This window comes from Ylistrum balloti, unplaced genomic scaffold, assembly GCF_031769215.1.
Source record: "Ylistrum balloti isolate Yb309-2 unplaced genomic scaffold, AGI_CSIRO_Ybal_v1 Utg369772, whole genome shotgun sequence".
Classification (NCBI taxonomy): Eukaryota; Metazoa; Mollusca; class Bivalvia; order Pectinida; family Pectinidae; genus Ylistrum; species Ylistrum balloti.
Window position 1 is genome coordinate 3,565,622 of NW_026781965.1, and position 23,616 is coordinate 3,589,237.

The 23,616-nt window shown below is 33.1% G+C and overlaps 1 protein-coding gene across 1 annotated transcript in view; it reads left to right on the forward strand.

Moving 5' to 3' along the window:
• The window catches only part of LOC132543887 (protein CLEC16A-like), a 67,989-nt gene that overhangs the window by 2,126 nt on the left and 42,247 nt on the right, over positions 1 to 23,616 (forward strand). Inside the window, exons 2-18 of the mRNA XM_060207425.1 lie at positions 193 to 321; positions 527 to 660; positions 1,032 to 1,099; positions 1,399 to 1,479; positions 1,981 to 2,086; positions 2,295 to 2,418; positions 2,659 to 2,848; positions 3,110 to 3,160; positions 4,025 to 4,135; positions 4,659 to 4,848; positions 5,157 to 5,334; positions 6,531 to 6,631; positions 11,220 to 11,272; positions 11,453 to 11,522; positions 12,136 to 12,290; positions 12,563 to 12,613; positions 14,053 to 14,181. Coding sequence (XP_060063408.1) covers positions 193 to 321; positions 527 to 660; positions 1,032 to 1,099; positions 1,399 to 1,479; positions 1,981 to 2,086; positions 2,295 to 2,418; positions 2,659 to 2,848; positions 3,110 to 3,160; positions 4,025 to 4,135; positions 4,659 to 4,848; positions 5,157 to 5,334; positions 6,531 to 6,631; positions 11,220 to 11,272; positions 11,453 to 11,522; positions 12,136 to 12,290; positions 12,563 to 12,613; positions 14,053 to 14,181 — 1,921 coding nt within the window. The remainder of the gene's footprint in view (positions 1 to 192; positions 322 to 526; positions 661 to 1,031; positions 1,100 to 1,398; positions 1,480 to 1,980; positions 2,087 to 2,294; positions 2,419 to 2,658; positions 2,849 to 3,109; positions 3,161 to 4,024; positions 4,136 to 4,658; positions 4,849 to 5,156; positions 5,335 to 6,530; positions 6,632 to 11,219; positions 11,273 to 11,452; positions 11,523 to 12,135; positions 12,291 to 12,562; positions 12,614 to 14,052; positions 14,182 to 23,616) is intronic.

Sequence of the window (23,616 nt, forward strand, 5' to 3'; positions counted from 1 at the left end):
CTGCTGACTAATCTTAATAATGACCCATATATATATACTGCAGGATATGACATCGTTGTGTAGAAATATTTGGTCAACTACAAATTAGTGGAAATTCTTGTGATCTGATATTATGGCTAAAAAAAAATGATCACAGTCTTGAATTTATTTAGACAAATGCACACTTAATTGTTGAATTGTTTTTACCCCCAGGTACTTGTACAATTTGCTGTTGAAGAACCAAATAGTGCATGAACACAATAGAAGTTTGCTGGTTGAAACACTGAGGTCTATTTCAGAAATCCTAATTTGGGGTGATCAAAATGACAGCAGTGTATTTGAGTAAGTAATATTTGTTGAATCGTCTAAACAATTGTAAGCAAGATTAGAGTAAGCAAACACGACCCTTATAAATTTTCAATCAGTGAGATACCTTTTAAGAAAATCTATTCTTTTAAAATTTCTCCTGTTTTTAGCTTTGAAATATGCACATGATATACATAAAATGCTTTCACTGTTTCATTTAATTTTTCTTTTTCAATTCCAGCTTTTTTTTGGAAAAGAACATGCTTTCATTTTTCTTGCGATACCTGCGACAGAAATCAGGACGATTTATTTGTGTGCAGCTTCTACAGACCTTGAACATCTTGTTTGAAAACATTAGCAACGAAACATCCTTATGTAAGAATATATTTTAATGCTTCTTTTCAGAAGGAATGTGTTGGAATGTGGAAGTTGATACTTCTTTTAACTGTAACTAAATATGAAAATCAGATTGGAAAACAATCTTAACATTGATAATTACTTTGAACAAAAAAAAAATCTTTAGAATGTAATGTACATGCATTGTTGTAAACTAAGATCATATTTCGTAACTTATACATTTTATATTGTACATTGCACTACCATGAAATCCAAAATCTTGCCAGTACATGTCTGGGGAAAGCGATATATAAGGATGTGATGAATTATGCCCCAATACCTAATTTATTTTCTTAAAATATTTTCAAAAGAAATTATGTTTTGATTAATTGTTTTCATCTATTTTCCAGATTACCTATTGTCAAACAATCACATCAATGCTATCATAGTCCATAGATTTGATTTCTCGGATGAAGAGGTATGTATGAAAACTTGTGAAACTTATGAAAGAAAATGTATTTCAGATTTTCTTTAAAATTGTGAAATTTAAGTTAATTCATGATGAATTTTAACAATTAAACGAAGCAAGATACACTTTAGGAATGCTACATATTCCAGTGTTCAGAGAGAGAAAAAGCTCAGAATATCATTGAACACTATCACTATTTACACTTTCTATTGATGTCAGCCTTTAACCATTTTTAAAAATTATTTAGATAATTCACCAAAACATCAGGTTAAAAATCAATATTAATCCAAGCTTTTCGTCTGTTGTAGGTCATGGCTTATTATATCTCATTCCTTAAAACCCTTTCTTTAAAGTTGAATCGTCACACAATTCATTTCTTTTACAATGAGGTAAGTGTGGATATTTAATGATAAACAAAACAAACACTTCAGAATAACGTTTTACAAAAAACAAAACTAAATAAGTTTGAAAGGATGATAGATTAGTCATAGTAAGTTGAATGTCACAGACCTTAATGCAGTAGTATGTTCATTTATTGCATTAAGCAAATTCATTGTACATTTCAAAGTAAGAAGAGCAGTCATAGGTGAAATTTGATATTCTAAGATACTCTTACAATTGCCTTGTCTACCAAGAGTTTGACATAGGTACAAAGATACCCAAATGTCATATGAAATAGGGGTTGTCTGAAGTGTTATTTGTCTGACGAGATCATTCTATACAAAATATGATTTAAGTCAATTCTAACGCTGGATTATACTATTGGGAAGGTATTTTGATAGCAAAAGAAAAAAAATAATTATATCATTTGAATGTATGTAGTAAAACAAATCTGAAGTTAATTGAAATAAACTTTTTTGAAATATACTTTTTATCCTATTTGAATCTAGCACACCAATGATTTTGCCCTGTATACAGAAGCTATAAAGTTTTTTAATCACTCGGAGACCATGGTGAGAATAGCAGTGCGAACCATTACCTTAAATGTCTTCAGAGGTATGTGCATTAAGCCCAATTGAAAATTTCATTATACTGGAAAACATTGTTTCATGTAAATTGGATTAGAGGTAATAAAGATTTTCTTAAATTATTAATGTGTGTAAATTATCACAATGTACATTTTTACAGTAACAGAATGAGAGGTCACAATTTGAGGAGCATTGTGTTTGAATAATGAAAATGAATGATGGTTGATTTTTTTCAGTTCAAGACAATGCCATGTTAAGATATATTAAGGATCGCACAGCAGCCCCATACTTTTCCAACCTTGTATGGTTTATAGGCATGCATATACTAGATCTGGACAGTTGTGTACGCAACGATGCAGGGTAGGTGTGAGATATGTACCAGGTCAAACTGTCAATATATGGAACAATCTTCCCTCAGATGTTGTAAATTCAAGAACTGATAAGCAATTTCAATATAAATTAGATGAATACTGGAAATATCAACCACAAAAATATTGTTTTATTCTCATGTTTGTCATATGTCTGTAAAATAAGGTTTAAGACCATAGATATTCGTATTTTCTAGTCTCCAGAACCAATTCAAATATATTTATATTGTAGACATCAGAGCCGTAACTGGTTGTCTGACCTGGTTGCTGAGCACTTAGACCACCTCCATTATATGAATGATATCCTGAATATCCAGATAGATTCACTAAATGATGTGTTGACAGACCAGCTCCTGAATAGACTTCTCATTCCTCTCTATGTTTACTCCCTGACCATGAGGAAGAAACATTCTGATAGAAAGGTACAAGTCGCTTACTTTATTTCATTTGTTGTCCTTTATTTCAGAAGTTTTACATTAGATATTAAGTATTTGAATACAACTCTAAATATCATATACTATTATTGTAAAAGTCTGCAGAGTTTCAGACAAATCTTTGTCTATGATATCAAGATAGATTATTTTTCTGTGTGTCCTGTTAGTCAGGACAGGTTACAATACATTACTTTATCCTGTGGAAGAGATTTACTTTTATGCAATATTTTGACTTTATTTCTGTTTCAGCGTGAGAAAAAACATGTATCATCTGTCGTGTCTTTGTTCCTGCTATCACAGGTAGGGCTTTACTTAGAAATAGATTTTCTTTAGTTACACTTTTACTGCTGTCACACGTAGAGGATACACACAGGTAAAGCATGTATCATCTAAAGTCACACTTTTACTGCTGTCACGGGTAAGATAAAATTCACACAAATACATTTTTTTTCATCTGTAGTCACACTTTTACTGCTGTCACGGATAAGATAAAATTCACACAAATACATTTTTTTTCATCTGTAGTCACACTTTTACTGCTGTCACGGATAAGATAAAATTCACACAAATACAATTTTTTATCTGTAGTCACACTTTTACTGCTGTCACGGATAAGATAAAATTCACACAAATACAATTTTTTATCTGTAGTCACACTTTTACTGCTGTCACGGATAAGATAAAATTCACACAAATACAATTTTTTATCTGTAGTCACACTTTTACTGCTGTCACGGATAAGATAAAATTCACACAAATACATTTTTTTTCATCTGTAGTCACACTTTTACTGCTGTCACGGGTAAGATAAAATTCACACAAATACAATTTTTCATCTGTAGTCACACTTTTACTGCTGTCACGGGTAAGATAAAATTCACACAAATACAATTTTTTATCTGTAATTACACTGATGAACACAAGTTCTGTCCAGGACTCTTCTTTGTTCTCAAATTTTAATTTTTCAGTTAATTAATGAGCAATAAATCAACGCTTGATAAGTTGATATTGAGATAAAATTCACACAAATACAATTTTTTATCTGAAGTTCTCAAATTTTAATTTTTCAGTTAATTAATCTTCAATTGATATTGAGAATGACTTATCATTGTTGTGAATGAGCCTGAAGTTTAATACTGAGTATGAAACTGTGTCTGTTGTCAGGTGTTCCTGATCATCCGGTACTCACCACTGGTTAGACAGCTAGCAGAAATCATATTCCAGGGAGATGTAGATATACTGCGACTTGAGTCATCGGAGGAAATGCCAACAAGTGTGAGTAGCTTTTCATTTCTCAATGTTCATTTTGCACAGTCACTCAGTACTGATACCAACCTAGAAATGTTGTTGTGAACTCCCAACAACAACTTCTACATGTTTTTTGTTCCAGCTTGAAACTACCCAATGTTGTTCATCTGACTGTTACAGAAATTAGGTGCTGATCAAAGTGTGACATTCAACTCAAATTATGACAATGATTGCAGTAGATGATTGTTTATTTTTTATTTTTTTGTTTAATTTTTCTCTTGAAATGTGTCCTCTTAGGTACACTGCTGTAACCAAGATCCACTACCTTAACAGCACCTTCTATTAAATAGGTTTTTAATTCCATGGAAATATGTTACATACTTCATAAAACTGTAAAAATAAAACAAAACAAAACATAGAAAACACTTCAATCCTGAAATACTTACAATTATTTATGCATTTCCAATTGAATTCATTATTTGTTCATTAAAAAAATTCTGGAAAATCCACTTTTTTTATTAAACCACTTCCATTATATGTTGATATACAGCGGGTGAGAGCATTCACTGCTCCTGAGGAAACTTTGGAGAAGACGTTTGGAACACACAGTGTGCGTTCCTTTGCTCAGCCACCTGAGGAAGAGAGTCCACGGATACAGGAGGGAAACTCCACGTTCTTTACGAAAGAGACCACAACGAGTACAACCGCTGGAACAGAAGCAGTCTCCTCTCCTGAAACTGGTGATATAGTTATTCCCCTTTACTCAAGTTTGAATGTATACTATGTGATGTAAGGTACCATACGTAAGTGAATATATTGATATAGGAAAGCAATTTCCACTTTTGACATATTTCTACTTTTATGAGCTGTTCATGGATGCATGAAGTTTATTTTTTACATACAATTCTTCAATATTCCTGTTTCTGATTACTATCAAAGGTAGGTTATGAAACATTCAGTCACAAATTTTATAGTACACTTCATTCTAAATCATATATGATGACAATTGTTTTGGCTATAAGCTAAATGTTTCTCTACTTTTATGCAGAACAAGTTGCTAGTCCCGTGAGTGAAGCAGTGTCAGGTGACAATGATTTATCAAGTCCCAACCAAAATTCAACAGATGAAGAAAAACTTCTCAATTCATTAAGTCGCACTCAGCGCATGGAACTTCCATCATCTATCTCTATAGAACAGAGACAAGCTGCATTTTCTCTCAACAATAGGTAACATGCTTTATAAGCAGGGTATTGGTTCATTTTCAATGAATATATATATATATATATGTATTTAAGTTTGATAAATTTTAAGAATCTGGTTGATTGTGTTATGTGGTTACAAAGTACTGTAAACACAGTGATTTCAAAAGGCAAATTATGTGCATGGAGTGTTATTTAGATTATCAATATACCTTCATATATTTAATGTATATTTTAATATTTATACAGTTGAAACTCGTCTTGAGTCGAAATTCTGTTTTAGTCAAAATAATTTCCAAGTCAGGAGATTTTTCCTTCTATATCTTTGTAATTTTAGTTCGGTTGGGATTTTTCAGTCCCTCCTGTTGCAAATCAAGGGAAAAGTAATTTGTTGTCTTAAAATTATTTTATTATTAGATTGATAATTTGTTGAAAGAATAATTCAAAATCCAATTGCCAGTTACGTCTGTTGTCTCAAATCTTTGCCGGTCATCCAGTTTTTAAGCATGCAACTTTGAGCGAGGTCACGATTGACTGAATCTTAAGCAAAGAACATTTTCATGGAGCGTAGAGGTAGCTCAGTGCCAAATTTAATTAAATTCCGTTTACATGCCAGAAAGTTACTTTACGAAACTCGAACTTGCGTTTCTTTTTTCCACTAGTTTATATAATCCAGGGAAAGTGTATGTATTGTTTCATTTTTCTTAATTGAAAGAACACAGCGGGGAAGGTGTTGACATTGAAAATGAAAATAAATAACTGGCACTACAAAAACCTTAACATCTGTTTTACAATTTTTTAAGTATTATAATTCTATTATAGTTTGCAAAATTTATTTCAGTTAGATAAATCATGTAGAATAACATGTGAGGTAGATTTGATGAGTTTCCTTGGCGTGGTTAATTAGGGAGGGTCAAAATCATTGACAGTTTTAGGCAAATTAAGTTGTATTATTTCATCTTTTAATAGACACACATAAGTAGTCCACACTATCAGTCTGTGTTAGTTTTATGTAAAAATCAGAACTGAAAAAATATGATACGAAAGCTAAAATATACATTTATTCAAAATGCGTCCAGCGCTATTGTTGCAATTAATTGTATATAAATACTATTTAAGTGTGATTATACTTTGTATTTTGAATTGATGCAGAAAAAAAAATTTAATGGTTATAGTTGTTACTTTGAAATTGTTCAGTTTAGATATAACAATATTATTTGCAGGCCATATTTAGAATCCATCTTTAACGCTTTGGAATGTACAGAGAATGACTATGAGGCCCTGTTTGGTCTTTGTCTTTTATATGCCATGGGACACAATGATGGTAAGTTGTATTCATAGCATGGCAGAACACACAGCATGGCAGAACACACAGCTTGTACATATATCAGTCAGCTTACTAAATACAACACACTTACAATATCAGTTGTAATCGCAGAAAGACAAAATGCAGCTTGTGTGTACTACATAGCTTACTAAATATAGCACACTTATATTGTTAGTAGTAATTGCAGAAAGACAGAAGATGAAGTATGTGTGTACTACACAGCTTACTAAATATAGCATACTTGTTTTTGGGTTGTATTTGCAGAAAGACAGAACATGCAGATTGTATGAACTACACTGCTCAATAAATATAACATGCATGAGTTATCTGGTTTTGTTTTACAAACCGTAATTGAAGACAATGATCGATAAATACATGCTGGGGACTACAACATCATAGATTAGTTCATTGTGTTGTTGTGACAAATGGAAACATTTATTTTTAATCTGTAATCTATTTTTATCACATTTATTTATACAAGACTGTAATTCAGATCATTGCAAATCTCATTACATTTATGAAACATAATCTATTTTATCTGTCAAATAGACAAAGTAGTAACTTATACCCTAATCCTTAGTTATGTTACAATCAATAACACATAACTTATTATAAATAATAATCCTTTATAAGAAACGGCAATAAAGGATTGTCTTCATATCTCATTGATATGTCGTTTCACTGTTTTTCTATAACCTTGACCTTGCTCAGAGGGTATGGTATATTCTATTTGATGTTGTTGGTGTGTCTACATATATGTTTCGGTGTATCAGTGTATTTCTGTGTTTTAGCTATGTCACAATGTATTTTGACATTTTGGTATATAACAGTGTTATTCGGTGTTAGGGTTTATAGCAGTGTATTTCTAGTTTTTTAGCCCACCATTATCAGATGGTGGGGTATTCAAATCGCCCTTCCGTCCGTGGTCTGTGGTCCGTCCGTCCGTCAACAATTCTTGTTACCGCTATTTCTGGAAAAGCACTGGATGGATCTTTCTCAAATTTCATATGCAGTTTCCCCTTGGTCCCTTGTTGTGCATTGTACCTTTTTTTGACTGATTCGAATTCAAGATGGCCGACAGGCAGCCATCTTGGATTTTGGAAGTAAAAGTTTGTTACTGCTATTTCTTGGAAAGTACTGGATGGATCTTTCTCAAATTTCATATGCAGGTTCCCTTTGGTTCCAAGTTGTGCATTATACCTTTTTGGACTGATCCGAAATCAAGATGGCTGAGAGGCAGCCATCTTGGATTTTGAGAGTAAAATCTTGTTACTGCTATATCTGAGGAAGTACTGGATGGATCCTTCTGATATTTCATAGATATTGGTTTCCCTTAGTCCCTAGTTGTGCATTGTACCTTTTTTGGACTGATTTGAAATCAAGGTGGCCCACAGGCAGCCATCTTGGATGTCGACAGTAATACAGCACAAGCATATTGTCCATTATCAACCTGTAACTGACTGCTATCTAATAATACTTTGGGATCTTTTTCAAATGATATTTGCTAATAGGTGCTTAATAAAAATATCTTATGCCATCATTGAGTACATTCAATGAAGACCAGTTCATGAACATTTACAACACCTGTAACAAACAAACAAAAAATAAACAAATCTTCAAGAACTGAAAACAGATCTTCAAATGGTGGGCGCCAAGATCCCTCTGGGATCTCTTGTTGGTATGTGTTAGTGTATTTCTAAACTTAAGATGTGTTTCAGGTATGTGTCTGTGTATTTCTGTGTTTCAGGTATGTGTCTGTGTATTTCTGTGTTTCAAGTATGTGTCTGTGTATTTCTGTGTTTCAGGTATGTGTCTGTGTATTTCTGTGTTTCAGGTATGTGTCTGTGTATTTCTGTGTTTCAGGTATGTGTCTGTATTTCTGTGTTTATAGGTATGTGTCTGTGTATTTCTGTGTTTTAGGTATGTGTCTCTGTATTTCTGTATTTCAGGTATGTGTATGTGTCTGTCTTTCTGTGTTTATAGGTATGTGTCTGTGTATTTCTGTGTTTTAGGTATGTTTCTGTGTATTTCTGTGTTTTAGGTATGTGTCTGTATTTCTGTGTTTCAGGTATGTGTCTGTGTATTTCTGTGTTTATAGGTATGTGTCTGTGTATTTCTGTGTTTTAGGTATGTGTCTGTATTTCTGTGTTTTAGTTATGTGTCTGTGTATTTCAGGTATGTGTATGTGTCTGTGTCTTTCTGTGTTTATAGGTATGTGTCTGTGTATTTCTGTGTTTCAGGTATGTGTGTGTGTATTTCTGTGTTTCAGGTATGTGTGTGTGTATTTCTGTGTTTCAGGTATGTGTCTGTGTATTTCTGTGTTTCAGGTATGTGTGTGTGTATTTCTGTGTTTCAGGTATGTGTCTGTGTATTTCTGTGTTTCAGGTATGTGTCTGTGAATTTCTGTGTTTCAGGTATGTGTGTGTGTATTTCTGTGTTTCAGGTATGTGTCTGTGTATTTCTGTGTTTCAGGTATGTGTGTGTGTATTTCTGTGTTTCAGGTATGTGTCTGTGTATTTCTGTGTTTCAGTAATGTGTCTGTGTATTTCTGTGTTTTAGGTATGTTTCTGTGTATTTCTGTGTTTCAGGTATGTGTCTGTGTATTTCTGTGTTTCAGGTATGTGTCTGTGTATTTCTGTGTTTCAGGTATGTGTGTGTGTATTTCTGTGTTTCAGGTATGTGTCTGTGTATTTCTGTGTTTCAGGTATGTGTCTGTATTTCTGTGTTTTAGGTATGTGTCTGTGTATTTCTGTGTTTCAGGTATGTGTCTGTGTATTTCTGTGTTTCAGGTATGTGTCTGTGTATTTCTGTGTTTCAGGTATGTGTCTGTGTATTTCTGTGTTTCAGGTATGTGTCTGTGTATTTCTGTGTTTCAGGTATGTGTCTGTATTTCTGTGTTTTAGGTATGTGTCTGTGTATTTCTGTGTTTTAGGTATGTGTCTCTGTATTTCTGTATTTCAGGTATGTGTATGTGTCTGTCTTTCTGTGTTTATAGGTATGTGTCTGTGTATTTGTGTTTCAGGTATGTGTCTGTGTATTTCTGTGTTTCAGGTATGTGTCTGTGTATTTCTGTGTTTCAGGTATGTGTCTGTATTTCTGTGTTTTAGGTATGTGTCTGTGTATTTCTGTGTTTTAGGTATGTGTCTCTGTATTTCTGTATTTCAGGTATGTGTATGTGTCTGTCTTTCTGTGTTTATAGGTATGTGTCTGTGTATTTGTGTTTTAGGTATGTTTCTGTGTATTTCTGTGTTTCAGGTATGTGTCTGTGTATTTCTGTGTTTCAGGTATGTGTCTGTGTATTTCTGTGTTTCAGGTATGTGTCTGTGTATTTCTGTGTTTCAGGTATGTGTCTGTGTATTTCTGTGTTTTAGGTATGCCACACTGTATTTTGGTGTTAAGGTTTATAACAGTGTATTTTGGTGTTAAGGTTTATAACAGTGTATTTTGGTGTTAAGGTTTATAACAGTGTATTTCTATAATTTTGGTAGGTGTAAGTGTATTTCTTAACTTTAATGTGCATCAGAATGTTTCTATCTTTATGGTGTGTGTCAGTGTATTTCTGTTCTTTAGATGTGCGTCCATGTATTTCTGTGTTTAGGTATGTCATAGTGTATGATGATATTATAGATTTTTTATCATTATTAAACCATCATTTTTGTTGTATCAGTATATATACTGTTGTTATAGTTGTGTTAAAATGTGTGATGGATTTTTTTGATGTTTCACAATGTTATGATGTTCTTGGTATGTTATTTTATGTGTTCATTAGAAGAATATAATGCAACCTCTTTGTGTGTTATTGGATTTTTACATATGCCATGCTCTCATGATTCAAGTTGGTAGTTGTCTGGATCTTCAATGCTGTCTGTATGTTAGTAGTTATTAATGACTAAACCATGTGATTGTACAATAGTGTAAGTGGCAGTAGGTTAGTGCAATGTATGATACTGTAAATGACAGAAGGTTAGTGCAATGTATGATACTGTAAATGGCAGTAGGTTAGTGCAATGTATGATACTGTAAATGACAGTAGGTTAGTGCAATGCATGATACTGTAAATGGCATTAGGTTATTGCAATTTATGATACTGTAAATGACAGTAGGTTATTGCAATGTATGATATTGTAAATTGCACTGGATTAGTGCCTTATGTGGTGCTGTAAATGGCAGTTAAGTTTGTGCCTTGTGTGATATTCTTATTGGCACAAGGTTAGTGCCTTGCATGTTTAGGTCAATATTTATTTACTTTTCTATGTAATTATCACACTTTATCCTATTATTAGGATCATATTAACATAATAAAAAATTACCATTATGATGTAAAATGTGATTTTTGGCTATGATTCTTACTCAATTATTACTTTTTGTATAAATAGTCTTTATAAATCTGATGTTTATTAAAACTTCATTTATATTGTATTTAACATTAACTCTTCTGCATTGTATGAAATCTTAGCAATAATGAAATTAATAGAATTGTTTGAAAGTGATTAGAAAGAAATTGCAAAATTCTGTTTTGAGATGTTATTAAACCAGCTACATTGATTTGATATATGGATATCTAAAAATGTGGTTTTTTTTTCAGGTCTTCACCAAGGCTTGATGGATTCAGTACTCATGCCTACTGAGAAATGTGAGGTGAGTGTGTTGTACATGTTCGGATATCTCCTGTTATTTATACCTCAATTCACCATATATTTGATTTATTATAAAATAAGTTTTAAAGAGTTCATTATTAAAGATTTTGCAGTAATGTGATATAAAATTGATAAAAAAATGAGAGGAAAGAAGGAAACCTGTTTTTTTTATGTGTCACAGACAAAAGACCATTACAATGTGGCTTTAGTGGAAAGATTGATCAAAATCATCACCCTGGCATGTCAGCATGGTGAGTATGTCGTTCTTAATAACATATGTCCTGGCACTTCTCATTCTGGACATGAACAAAATGTGTTTATACACATGTTACCTGTATAGAGCTTTGCTGATATTAACCATGCTACATAAGACTGACAAAAGTAAAAACTTCTAAAATATATTTCATAAAAAATCTCATACAAAATGAAAACTTTGTTATTTATGATATAGTCTACTGTGTCCTGTAGAATCCAAACAGATCTAACATACAGAGGACCATATCTTGTGACATTTCTCAACCAGAATTTGTTGTGACAAGTTTCTGAATATATAAATATTCATAGGTATTAATATTGCAATTAATTTCAAGTGTTATATACTTCATGATGCGAATATATGATGTGTAGAAACTTACGCTGTTTTAATGGCTGTTGACAAGCCATGTAAATAAAATGTGATATATAAGATTTCTGATGAATCATTTAAAATTATGTAGTACACACTAAAGGTTTTTCATTTAAAATGATGCATGAAGTTTGACGATCAAGAAAGAACACCTGAAAATAAGTTCATGTTCTACTGTATCTGCATTTATTAGGATACCAAATTGATTTGAAGAGAGTAAAACTTGTGTTATATTACAGAGAGTAAGGTGAGGCTGTGTACTCTAGAGTTGGCCATTCAACTACTAAAACAATTGGTATATACCCCAGACAAGTCTTACCTCCAGGACCGCCACCTTGCATGTGTAGAGGCCGCCCGCGAGTGTAGCACCCAGCTTCTCAGGAATTTTTATAAGGTATGCTAGGTTATTAACCTCCTAATCAAACCATTGAAATATCAGACTGTAAGCTATTGATGGTCTACTGATGGATTTATAGGTTAACAGGCTTACAAATTATAGGCATACATTGATTAACAAGCACTGTATCAGTCACAAGAAATACTCATCTAGCCAAGGATTTTAATAGCAGGTAGATTTGTACACTTGTAACATCTTCTGAGTAAAATATTTCAAACGTTAAAAGATGTTGAGTAATAAATTTATATATCTGAAATTACTTTTTACAGGGTGAAGAAATATTCCTTGATATGTTTGAGGATGAGTACAGAGAAATGAAAGTGAGTTATTTCCCTTTGACTGACAGCTCTAACACACCCTCCTTTCTATTTTGCAACCACTGTACAGATTACCAATCAGATGTGAAATAGTATTAGCTAAAAGTTATCTGAGTAACTTCTAAAGTCTTCAGTCGATTTCAATCAACAAAATCTTACACACATCACAGCTACACCCAGACATCACCGCTAAGGATCATTTTTGCGTTTCGACCCTATCTTATGGAATTATGTCCTTTTATTGAAAAATGCATCAAATTTTGCCTAGACTACTCCTTCTACACTCTTAGGCTAATTTCATTGAAACTGCATACATATTAAGACTATCCCCTGAATTTTTTCATCTCTTGAAACTAGCACAAATCTTTGAACAGATAACTCCATATTCAGTGAAACTTGACACATATCCTACCTAACCCCTGCTGTTGTGCATTTAGGCATTATATTTTGATAGATTATTTTCATGGATACAAAAACTTTGGCCTATGATCTGTCAAGATGCTTTGTTCAGTAAAATTTGAAATCTTTACTAATTTCCTTTAAAATTGTGTCAGTCGTCATTGTGTATAATAAGGCTTTTTGTTTGGCTTCAATAGGCTCATTATCAAGTTCACATATAGGCATTTTCAGAGATTATAAGAGTATTCTTCAATCTTAGCTAGCATTCATAACCATTGATTGTTAAGGATGAATGCCTACAGAAGATAGGAGATATTGTGTATCGAGGATGACCGTACAAGTTTATATTACATAGTGTAAACAAGGGGACAGTATACTTAGTAGTTTATTTGTATCAAGGGTTAACCAGTTTATATGTGATTACCTCAGCATTATCATTTACCTCTACAGAGCATTTTTTAGTGCCAAATTTCATCTCATGCCCTCCATTTTTTAGATTCTGTAATCACAAAAGGCACATAAACTTTACAAAATTTTCCTTTTTCTTTCAAATCTGTCTTCTTCTAAAAGGTCAAATAAATATGGTCCAAATTTGGTCTTAAGCATTATTTGGTGAGAGGAATAATTTTTACAAGTTCTTTAAAATCCTACTCCTCCTATAACAATAAATGGATATTGCCCAAATTTGGTCTGAAGTAATTTTGGGTGAAGGGAACTATATAAATGATGCATCCTAGCCCCCTAGGGCAAAGTAGTGGTCCCAATTGGGGAAATGTAAATTCTTAGAAGTCCTTCTTACATACAAGGATATTGTCCAAGTTTGGTCAGAAGCAATATTTGTGAATCTGACCTCTGTTTGACCACCAGGGTGGGACCCAATAGGGAAATTATATCAGAAATTGTTTGTCATATTTGAAGTTCTTTATTAAATGGATGAATGGCTTCAGCAATGCTGTCCCATTGGACCTCTTTTTACACTAAAGTTTCCGTCATCAGGCAATGAATGTCACATGGATAGTTACTTTTATTTCTGTTGTCTCCAGAGTCGGCCAGTAAATGTGGAATACTTCATGATGGATGCCTCTATTTTATTACCACCCACGGGAACACCTTTGACTGGGATAGGTTTCAACAAAAGACTACCTTGTGGAGAAATGGAAAGAGCTCGGAGGGTAAGTACACTTTCCTTGTATTTGATAGGAAGTCTACCTAGAGAGCAGTCGTGTGGCCTGAGGTTTTTAAGTCTGGCTTCTTTAAGCTGCAAACTAGTTACAATGAACATTTCAAATCAGTTTTCACTTTTGGAGAAATGTCTGACTGGTAACTATTGAATGGGAAAGCATTGTTGATTTATTCCTTTTGGATGTATGGGTAATATCTGTGTGTTTCCCCAGAGTATATTAAACCAGACTGTCAATCTGCCTACCTGTTAAAGGAGCTTAATTTGTACACATACAAAGGTAGTGGTGTTGTTGTGTCATTTGTGATTACAAGATAATTGTGCATGTAATAACACTAATCCATCTGGTGTCTGGTCAATGTTAAAAAAGTCAAGAGTTTATCTTTTATACTTGGGCAAAGGTAGACCAATTAAGAAAATGATGGGTAGATATCATCAGAGCACTGCAATCATAATACGCGTGAAACTTGTGTGTCAAATTTGCTTGTGTTGAAATTTCTGCCCATCGTACACTCAACACATGGTCTGTGGTAAATAATTACCAGTTTAACTACCCAGTAAAAGTTTGGCCTTTAATTAGTGTCACCATCCTGTAGCAGTGACTTACATGTACATTAAAAAAGTAGCGTGTTTACACAAAACACGAAAACATTTAGCTTGGTGATGTTCATCTTCAGGAATGATAAAAATGAAACTGTCAAACCAGTACAAACTTTTTGATGAAATCTGATCCCCACAATTCAGAGAGAAACTAATTTTAAGCTTGTTTACTAAAGGACTGTGATTATGAACTTCAGATTTAGTGTTTGGAAAATGAAGTGCTGAAAGTATTTTTCATTAATAGAGTCTATATCTGTACATGTCTAGCGCTTTTACAATGTTTTCTTTAGCAGGTGAAAAAAATTTTAGTGTCACGTTTTTCATATGCTGATTTATTCGTAATAAAATCATAATTATATGATCTGTAGCTTTATACATGGTTTCTTGTAGCTTATCAAAAGAAAATTTTAATTTTGTTTTATTGTCATTCAGTAAAATATATGATGTATGTATGCTTGGTCAGTAAGGGTATTGTGCACGTATGAGGGATGGAGCGATGTGAGTACAATTGCATTTGATTGGAATTGTTATTACATGTTTTACTATTTGGATGAATAAACAATAAAAAGAGAAAGTAGGATAAATTCATTCAATACTTGAAGTGTAAGTTGTTGAAAAAGCTTCTTCCATACAAGAACATTGTTTGGTTTGAAGCGACTTTTATGAAAAGTGAATCTGCCCTCTGTTTGACCACAAGGTCTGGGCTCAATAGGGAAATTATTTCTGAATCATATGGGTGTGTATGATTCTTACATGTGACCTCTTGTGTATTATAGTTGTCACAAATATTGTCATATATAAAATTCTTTCTTAAATGACTGAATAGCTGAATTAGTCCGGTGAGTAATGCAGGCCTCTTGGGTCTATTGTTTTAGTGTGCAATAAATTATTTATAAGTAGACAGAATATTCTCATGGTTGATTGGTGAAATAAGCAATATTATGAAATTCTATGATTGAATACACCTCATTCTTTCCAAGATAAAAGGTGGACTGTTCCTATAGGGACAGTTTTTCATTTAATATGATGTATGAATTACAGAAAGCCAGGTGATCTATTTTGAGCTTGGTCTGTCTCTAGGCTTTTTACCTGAAAATATCTCCTATCAAAACACTTTGAAAAATATGAATAAGCAATCAGATAATTTCATTAATACATGTGTGTCTATTTCTAGTAGAGTTTTTAGCTCACCTGACACCAAGCAGTGTCCATCGTCCATCTGTTGTCTGTTAATTTTTCTGCAAAATGCTACTAGTCATGAATGACTGAGGGGATTTTGACTAAATTTGGTCTGAAGCATCTTTGGGTGAAGAAGAATCAATTTTGTATAGACGCATACCTGTCAACTTTCCCGATTCAGTTGGATTTTCCCGATTTTCACTTCCCACCCCGCCTACCGATCATGTGGATCAAAATTGGGGGAATCTCTCCATTCAGAGATCCTACTTGGTAGGTCATAAGTAACTTTGCTGTATTTGTCAAATTGGTAAGGATGACCACCTGGCCACATCATCAAGGCCTAGCTAGGTGAGTACACAGCCCAAATATCTAATTAGTGTCACCTAATTCAAGTTAATCCTTACTGACTGCTATGCTTGGGAGCCTACTTGTACATGGCCAATTGTTACTTACCTAATGAACGGATGTTCACTTGTCAGGACTCATGACTGGGCCCAGGTAAATGATCAGTTAAGATGAGGTCATTATACAGATAATTAAGTAGTTGAAATGGTTTGAAAAAAGTGATTAATAATGGTTAAACAGGAAGTAACTACACTTAAGCAAAATAGGAATGGATCCAAACCAAATTTCATGATTTGTATGTGTCTACAGTTGTTTTCTACATGTATATTTCACAGTAAATACAAAAATTAATTTTTCATTTGTTACAAATGTCACAACACACAAGATATCATGAGAATTTTGAAAAGTTGGCAGTGGATCTCTCTTGTAAGAATGATTTGATTTTGCCAAAATTTGGTCTGAAGCATTGTTGGTTGAAGGGATATCAATTTTTTATAAACATTGGATCTCAGACCCCCTGGGATATAAGGGGAGGGAAATAGAGCAAATTCTTTAAAAATCCTACTTCCCCTGTAGGAATGATTTGATTTAGCCCAAATTTGGTGTGAATCATGTTAAGGTAAAGGGAAAGCAATTTTGTATAAATGAGGGATCTCGGACCCTGAGGGTTGGCGAGGAAGATCTCAATAGGGGTAATGTATTTGAAAACAGAATAACATTGCTGGACATAAAGAGATAAACGTAATTGTGATATAAGAATTGGCCTTGGGGTATGGCCCTGCTCCTGGGGACTATGGTAATATCTGTGAAACAGATGAGATGCCCGCCCTTAAACCACATATGTCAATGCTGGGCATCAAGAGATAAACACAAATACAATGTAAGAACTGGCTCTTGGGTATGGCCTCACCCCTCTTGACTTCATTTCTGGGTGATTTCTTTGAAACAATTGACCCTTAGGTGTGGCAAACCGATAACCATATAAACTTTTACTTGGAATCAATAGAGAAAGACAGTGATGTAATAAAAATTTACCCATTGATCTTGCCCCATCAAAGAGGTTAAGTGACTGAGCTTTAATTTGGAAATATATGAAATACCCAACCTATAATCATGTATAACATTGCTTGGCTTTTAGATCCAGGTGCACGATACATGCCCTATGGGCCTCTTGGTAATGTGATTTTGGTAGATGTTCACAGGAATTACTTAGTGCAGTCCGGCATATATTATCATTAGGCTTCAAGTAGATATTTTACCTCACAAGAGTTTATATTCAAACATGTTGAATAGCAGTTTTTGTATTTTTCATTGAACAGAACACATCTATCTGACATAATGCTTGTCATTTCAAGAATTGTTTGATCCATTTCAGAAAAATGCAAATTATCAGAGGGCAAATGAAAATCTTTTTTAAAACTATCGACTTTAGCACTCAATTTTCTCAATAGGTTCTGATGTGGATCGAAGGATTATACGCAAAGTTCCACTCAGTAATGATACATAAATTTAATCAAATTTTATGTACTAACTGGAAAATCCATAATCTTATTTCAAAATCATGTGGTATTTTTAATGTTCAGTGTCCTAGTAAATCCTGAGGAGAGACCTCTTGTTTTCAAACCTATAAAATTCCCTTTTCTAACCCATGAAACTGCTTCACAGTTAGCTTTCCTGAAACAGGATGTTGACTTTCACCAATGGCTATGTAAATTGATCTTATGTAAGCACAGTCAAAGGTCAATAGAGAAACATTTATCATTTGTAGATGTGTCATTTTATAATTTGAAATAGGACAACTTTTTTAAATACCTCACCTTTTATTTACGAAATGATATTGGAAGAGAAACATATTTACAAAAAAAAAAAAAATTAGTTTACATAATCACCCTATGTAAACACCCACTTGATGTTGTGACTAATCTTTTTTTTGTTCTTGGAACAGTTCACCTATGGCTTTGTAACAGTAAACAAAAGTAACGCTAAATATACAGCATTTTGTTTCATGTAGATTTCTGATGAGCTGAAAGCTCAAACTTTATGAGAGATATGATCCAGCATTTGTACCAAATTATTTACACATATTTTAATTGTGTGTTTACTTTCATAATGATTTCATTGAATCAGAGTATTGCATTTATTATGGCCCATTTGTGAACAGTTTTACACTGTATTCATTGGTTTCAAAATGAGGCTTTGATGTGAAAATGGGCAAGAGATTTACAAAGTGTTTTACATATCATTTGATTGAAATGAGTGACTACTTGTTTACAACAAAGGAGGCATATAATAAAGACAATTTTTTCTTTACTAATAAATCTCTCATTCATATGCAATGTGCATGTGAACATGGCAGTCATCATTAAAGTTGATTTTGAAATGTCAGTCAAGTACTTATCCTTTGTTGTGATGACATGATTATGTATAATTTTAACAGTGTTAGGAAGTTAAAGCCTTACACAAAACAAGCAAGCAGGCTATATTGTTTTGTAGCCTACTCATCAAAAGCATTTTCTAGCTACCATATATTTGCATGAAAAATAAAAGGAGAGAAAATTATACATATGTTTATTTGTCTTCACAAATTACCCTGTGATTGGAGACAGAACACAATACATTTTCATTACCTGGTGACATATGGTTTTACCATGTGTTATACACTGTCAAGATCCAAAGGAGGGACAAAATCCAACTTTCAAAGAGCAAATAAAGATCAAACAGTGGTGGACGCCACAATTCCTCTGGTTAGGAAATCAGACTAACCTAAGAGAAATACCAGTAGATGTTGGGATTTGAACTCTCTGCCTTTTTCTCATTTTGATATTATTAAAGATCACAGAAAGATCTTATTTCGGCTACTAAACAGTCACCGTTAATTAGTTTTAGCTAATAGTCCTACAACTTAGTCATCCATTAGTCACTATGAATGAAGGAGACAATTCCAATGTCAAATGAGTATCAAAGATTTTCTGCCAACCATCCTGTCCTAAAATTACAAAGGATCAAAGATCCTTATACTGAATGCAGTTTCAAGGAAAACTCCCTTTTTCTTTGAACTGTGAATAGATGTATACTTACATCTACATTATTGTATATGCAGGATGAAAATTGAATACTGAAATTATGCAACAAGTGAAATATATTTGTTATTACTGAAGACACTATTGAATATTCTATTTACTACATTTTCACAAGCAAAATAACCAAATTACTGGCATGTTTAGAACAAATATGTAGCGAGGAAGCTGACTAGGCTTTTCATGGCCACTACTCACTCACTATAACTTCACATTACACAACAAAATATAGTAAGTTATCTTTTTAATTCCATCAAAAATATGTTAACGCAAAAATAAATTTCAGTGGAAATTGATTTTCATATTCACATAGAAAGTGTTACTTACTTATTCATGTCACTAAGAGACAAAATTTTCTGTAAAATGTTCAAAGAGAGTTTAACCTGTGACAAGTTACTATATGGCAACCTACAATTGCCACTGATGACACAACCCCTTGAAATGTCTACCGTGTTAGTTCCACATTAAAGACATTTGGTTGGGAATTGGATTTGATCAGGTCATTTGAGTTTCATTTTTTGTTGACTTTCATGGAAATGAACGTTTACTATGGAAATGAAGGTCATGTGACAAGTTAACAACCCTTTCAGATGTCTGGTTTAGTGTTTTGTATGAGGGTTTAGGATTTGTCACTTTTATCAGATGATAGTGAAAACCACACTTTTATAAATGAGATATCTCTCTATATTTCACTGGCAAAAATGTAATAAATGAATATCTATCATAGTAAATAAACAAGAAATAAATCTATACATTTTACTTATATCAGGTGGTTACAGGTATAAAATAGTACTGCTGGTACATCGTTCAACATACAGTTCTCAATTTAAAGATTTCATCTTCCGATTTAGGGCTTAAAATGAACTTTTTATTTTCATAGCTGGTGACCTTGAAGTGCTCAAAAAAATAGGATAAGCATTATCGCATAGTAAATATGAACTGGTATCAGATTAACATGTGTATGATACTCTTCATAGAAACTGAATTTCCACCATAGATTATCACTTCAAATTCTTCAACTACTAACAAATGCAGTGTCAATGAAAAGAAGCATAGAAAAATATTATTTGAAAACAGATGGGCAAATTAATCTGTATAAGCATCCAGTTCTGTAATGGTGAGGTTGTTATACATGTAGGATGAAAATATAAAGGATATGTTGTTTAAATTTGGAAGAGAAAAAAGCTTCTCTTTCATGTACAAGTCTTTTAAGTTTTTCAATATTTCTTTAATTCAGCTTTCTAATGGACTTATTACAAGGCAAAAACATTTGTTGAAATTTCTACTAAATACTGTACAGTAGATGTGATAAAATGAATTAGCTTAACTAAACATTTGATTGCCGTCAAACAACAAAGAGATTAGGCGGATTTCTAGAGAGGATCCGAAGAAAGAGGAAGAATCAAGGTGACTAGAATAAGAACGCTTAAAAGGATTTCACAAACGTATGGAGAGAAATGATGACAAGAATGTAAATCTATCTGATTTAAATGATAAAAGTCACTTGGTCATGTGTAACCATTGTGATGTATATGGTGTCGTTTTTGTAGGGCTAAACACTGTTCATGGTCTATTTTTAACATTATCAGTTTGCCCATATTTGAAAAGAGGACGAAAGAAAGATGAAAAATTACAAGGAAAACTGTAATGTAAGAAAACTAAACGTTGTTATGATTTCATTTAGAGTGTTAGATTAAAGAAAAAATAAGATATGATTTGAAAAGAATTCAGAGCATATTGATAATTTTGATGTTGAGATGATAATTATTCTTTGTAGTCTGGGAACACATATTTGTGTTCTTGTTGCTGTAATGATAATAAAGCAGTCTGATTGGTCAAATTTGAGATATTTAATGAATGAAAGTAGTTCCAATATTTCTCCTTAGATTGAATCATGACTTGAATCATATAGTAGAGGTAACATAGCATAGAACACAAAGGACAAATATCTATAAAGGTGAAGTGTCATGCCTTCTGAAAACCCAGTGTGGTATCCTCTACAGCTGACCATCACCCTACAGCTACAGCAACAGAGAGTCGTTTACTGAATGGCCTAAAGGCAGTTATAGTGGATGAAAAACTAGTGAAATAAATAGCAAGAGAGAGCTGACACAGCATTACACTTCCTACATATCTGTTACAATCACTTGACGCTTACATAATTTACCTGGCTAACATGTAAATTATGTTTCAATGATTTAATTCTTGGAATAGATGTGATTATCTAGCTTCAATAGACAAGGTGTCCTGGTGACTGTCTACGTATCTATAATTAAAATCCTTGGATGTTTAAAAGCTTGTACTCCAGCTACTACTAAAATATTCTTTAGTATCAATATCACATTAATATACCTTGTACACATGTGTCTCTGTTTATGACTAATGTTAGGCAGTATTTTTTTGATGTATTAGCAACACATGTGTTCCTCTATTGATCAATACCTGTATTTCTTGGGAAAATTGAGGTCAGCTACAATAGTTGTGCAAACAAGCAAATTCACAACACATGGAGAATGGAACATTTAGTCTATTGAAGTGCTTGCTATTAACTACTTCTACAGTCTGTGCTTATTCTAAAGCTTTTATCTAATCCATTTGGAGTAAATGTCAGATTTGTTTTTAATAGATAAACAATGATGTCCATTATATCCAGCATCGAAGGATTCTACCAGTTACATATATATATAGATAGAATATATATAATTCTACTCAAATTATAAGTTTTTGGAAATCACATGTAGTAAACAGAAAGCTGAGTATATCTTAATAAGTCAATTACACAATATTGATATCTGTGTAATGATACTGCTTTATGGGTGGAACAACTGGGTGTTTGTATGAACAATAGTTCTATGTGTTTGTGTGAAAGTACCTGGAATCAATCAATGATTTCAGTGAATTATGAATTATTAAGCACAGACTTCTGATGAAAACATACAAGAAGTGAATTCTAGATACTTGCATGACTGTAATGGATATGTTTTAGCTTTGTATAGTGACTATGTTATAGTTGCACAGTTGATTAAAATGGTATATATAGTAACAGTATTAGTAACACAGCTGACTGATGTTATATATAGTGACAGTGTTACAGTCACACAACTGACTGTCATATATAGTAACAGTGTTACAGTCACACAACTGACTGATGTCATATATAGTAACAGTATTAGTAACACAGCTGACTGATGTTATATATAGTGACAGTGTTACAGTCACACAACTGACTGTCATATATAGTAACAGTGTTACAGTCACACAACTGACTGATGTCATATATAGTAACAGTGTAACAGTCCCACAACTGACTGATGTCATATATTGTAACAGTGTAACAGTCCCACAACTGACTGATGTCATATATAGTAACAGTGTAACAGTCACACAACTGACTGATGTCATATATAGTAACAGTGTAACAGTCACACAACTGACTGTCATATATAGTAACAGTGTTACAGTCACACAGCTTACTGATGTTATTTATAGTAACAGTGTTACAGTCACACAGCTGACTGATATTATTTATAGTAACAGTGTTACAGTCACACAAATGACTGATGTTATATATAGTGACAGTGTTACAGTCACACAACTGACTGATGTCATATATAGTAGCAGTGTTACAGTCATACAACTGACTGTCATATATAGTAACAGTGTTACAGTCACACAACTGACTGATGTCATATATAGTAACAGTGTAACAGTCACACAACTGACTGATGTCATATATAGTAACAGTGTTACAGTCACACAACTGACTGTCATATATAGTAACAGTGTAACAGTCACACAACTGACTGATGTCATATATAGTAACAGTGTTACAGTCACACAACTGACTGTCATATATAGTAACAGTGTTACAGTCACACAGCTGACTGATGTTATTTATAGTAACAGTGTTACAGTCACACAGCTGACTGATATTATTTATAGTAACAGTGTTACAGTCACACAGCTGACTGATGTTATTTATAGTAACAGTGTTACAGCCACACAGCTGACTGATGTTATTTATAGTAACAGTGTTACAGTCACACAGCTGACTGATATTATTTATAGTAACAGTGTTACAGTCACACAACTGACTGATATTATATATAGTAACAGTGTTACAGTCACACAAATGACTGATGTTATATGTAGTGACAGTGTTATAGTCACACAACTGACTGATGTCATATATAGTAACAGTGTTACAGTCACACAAATGACTGATG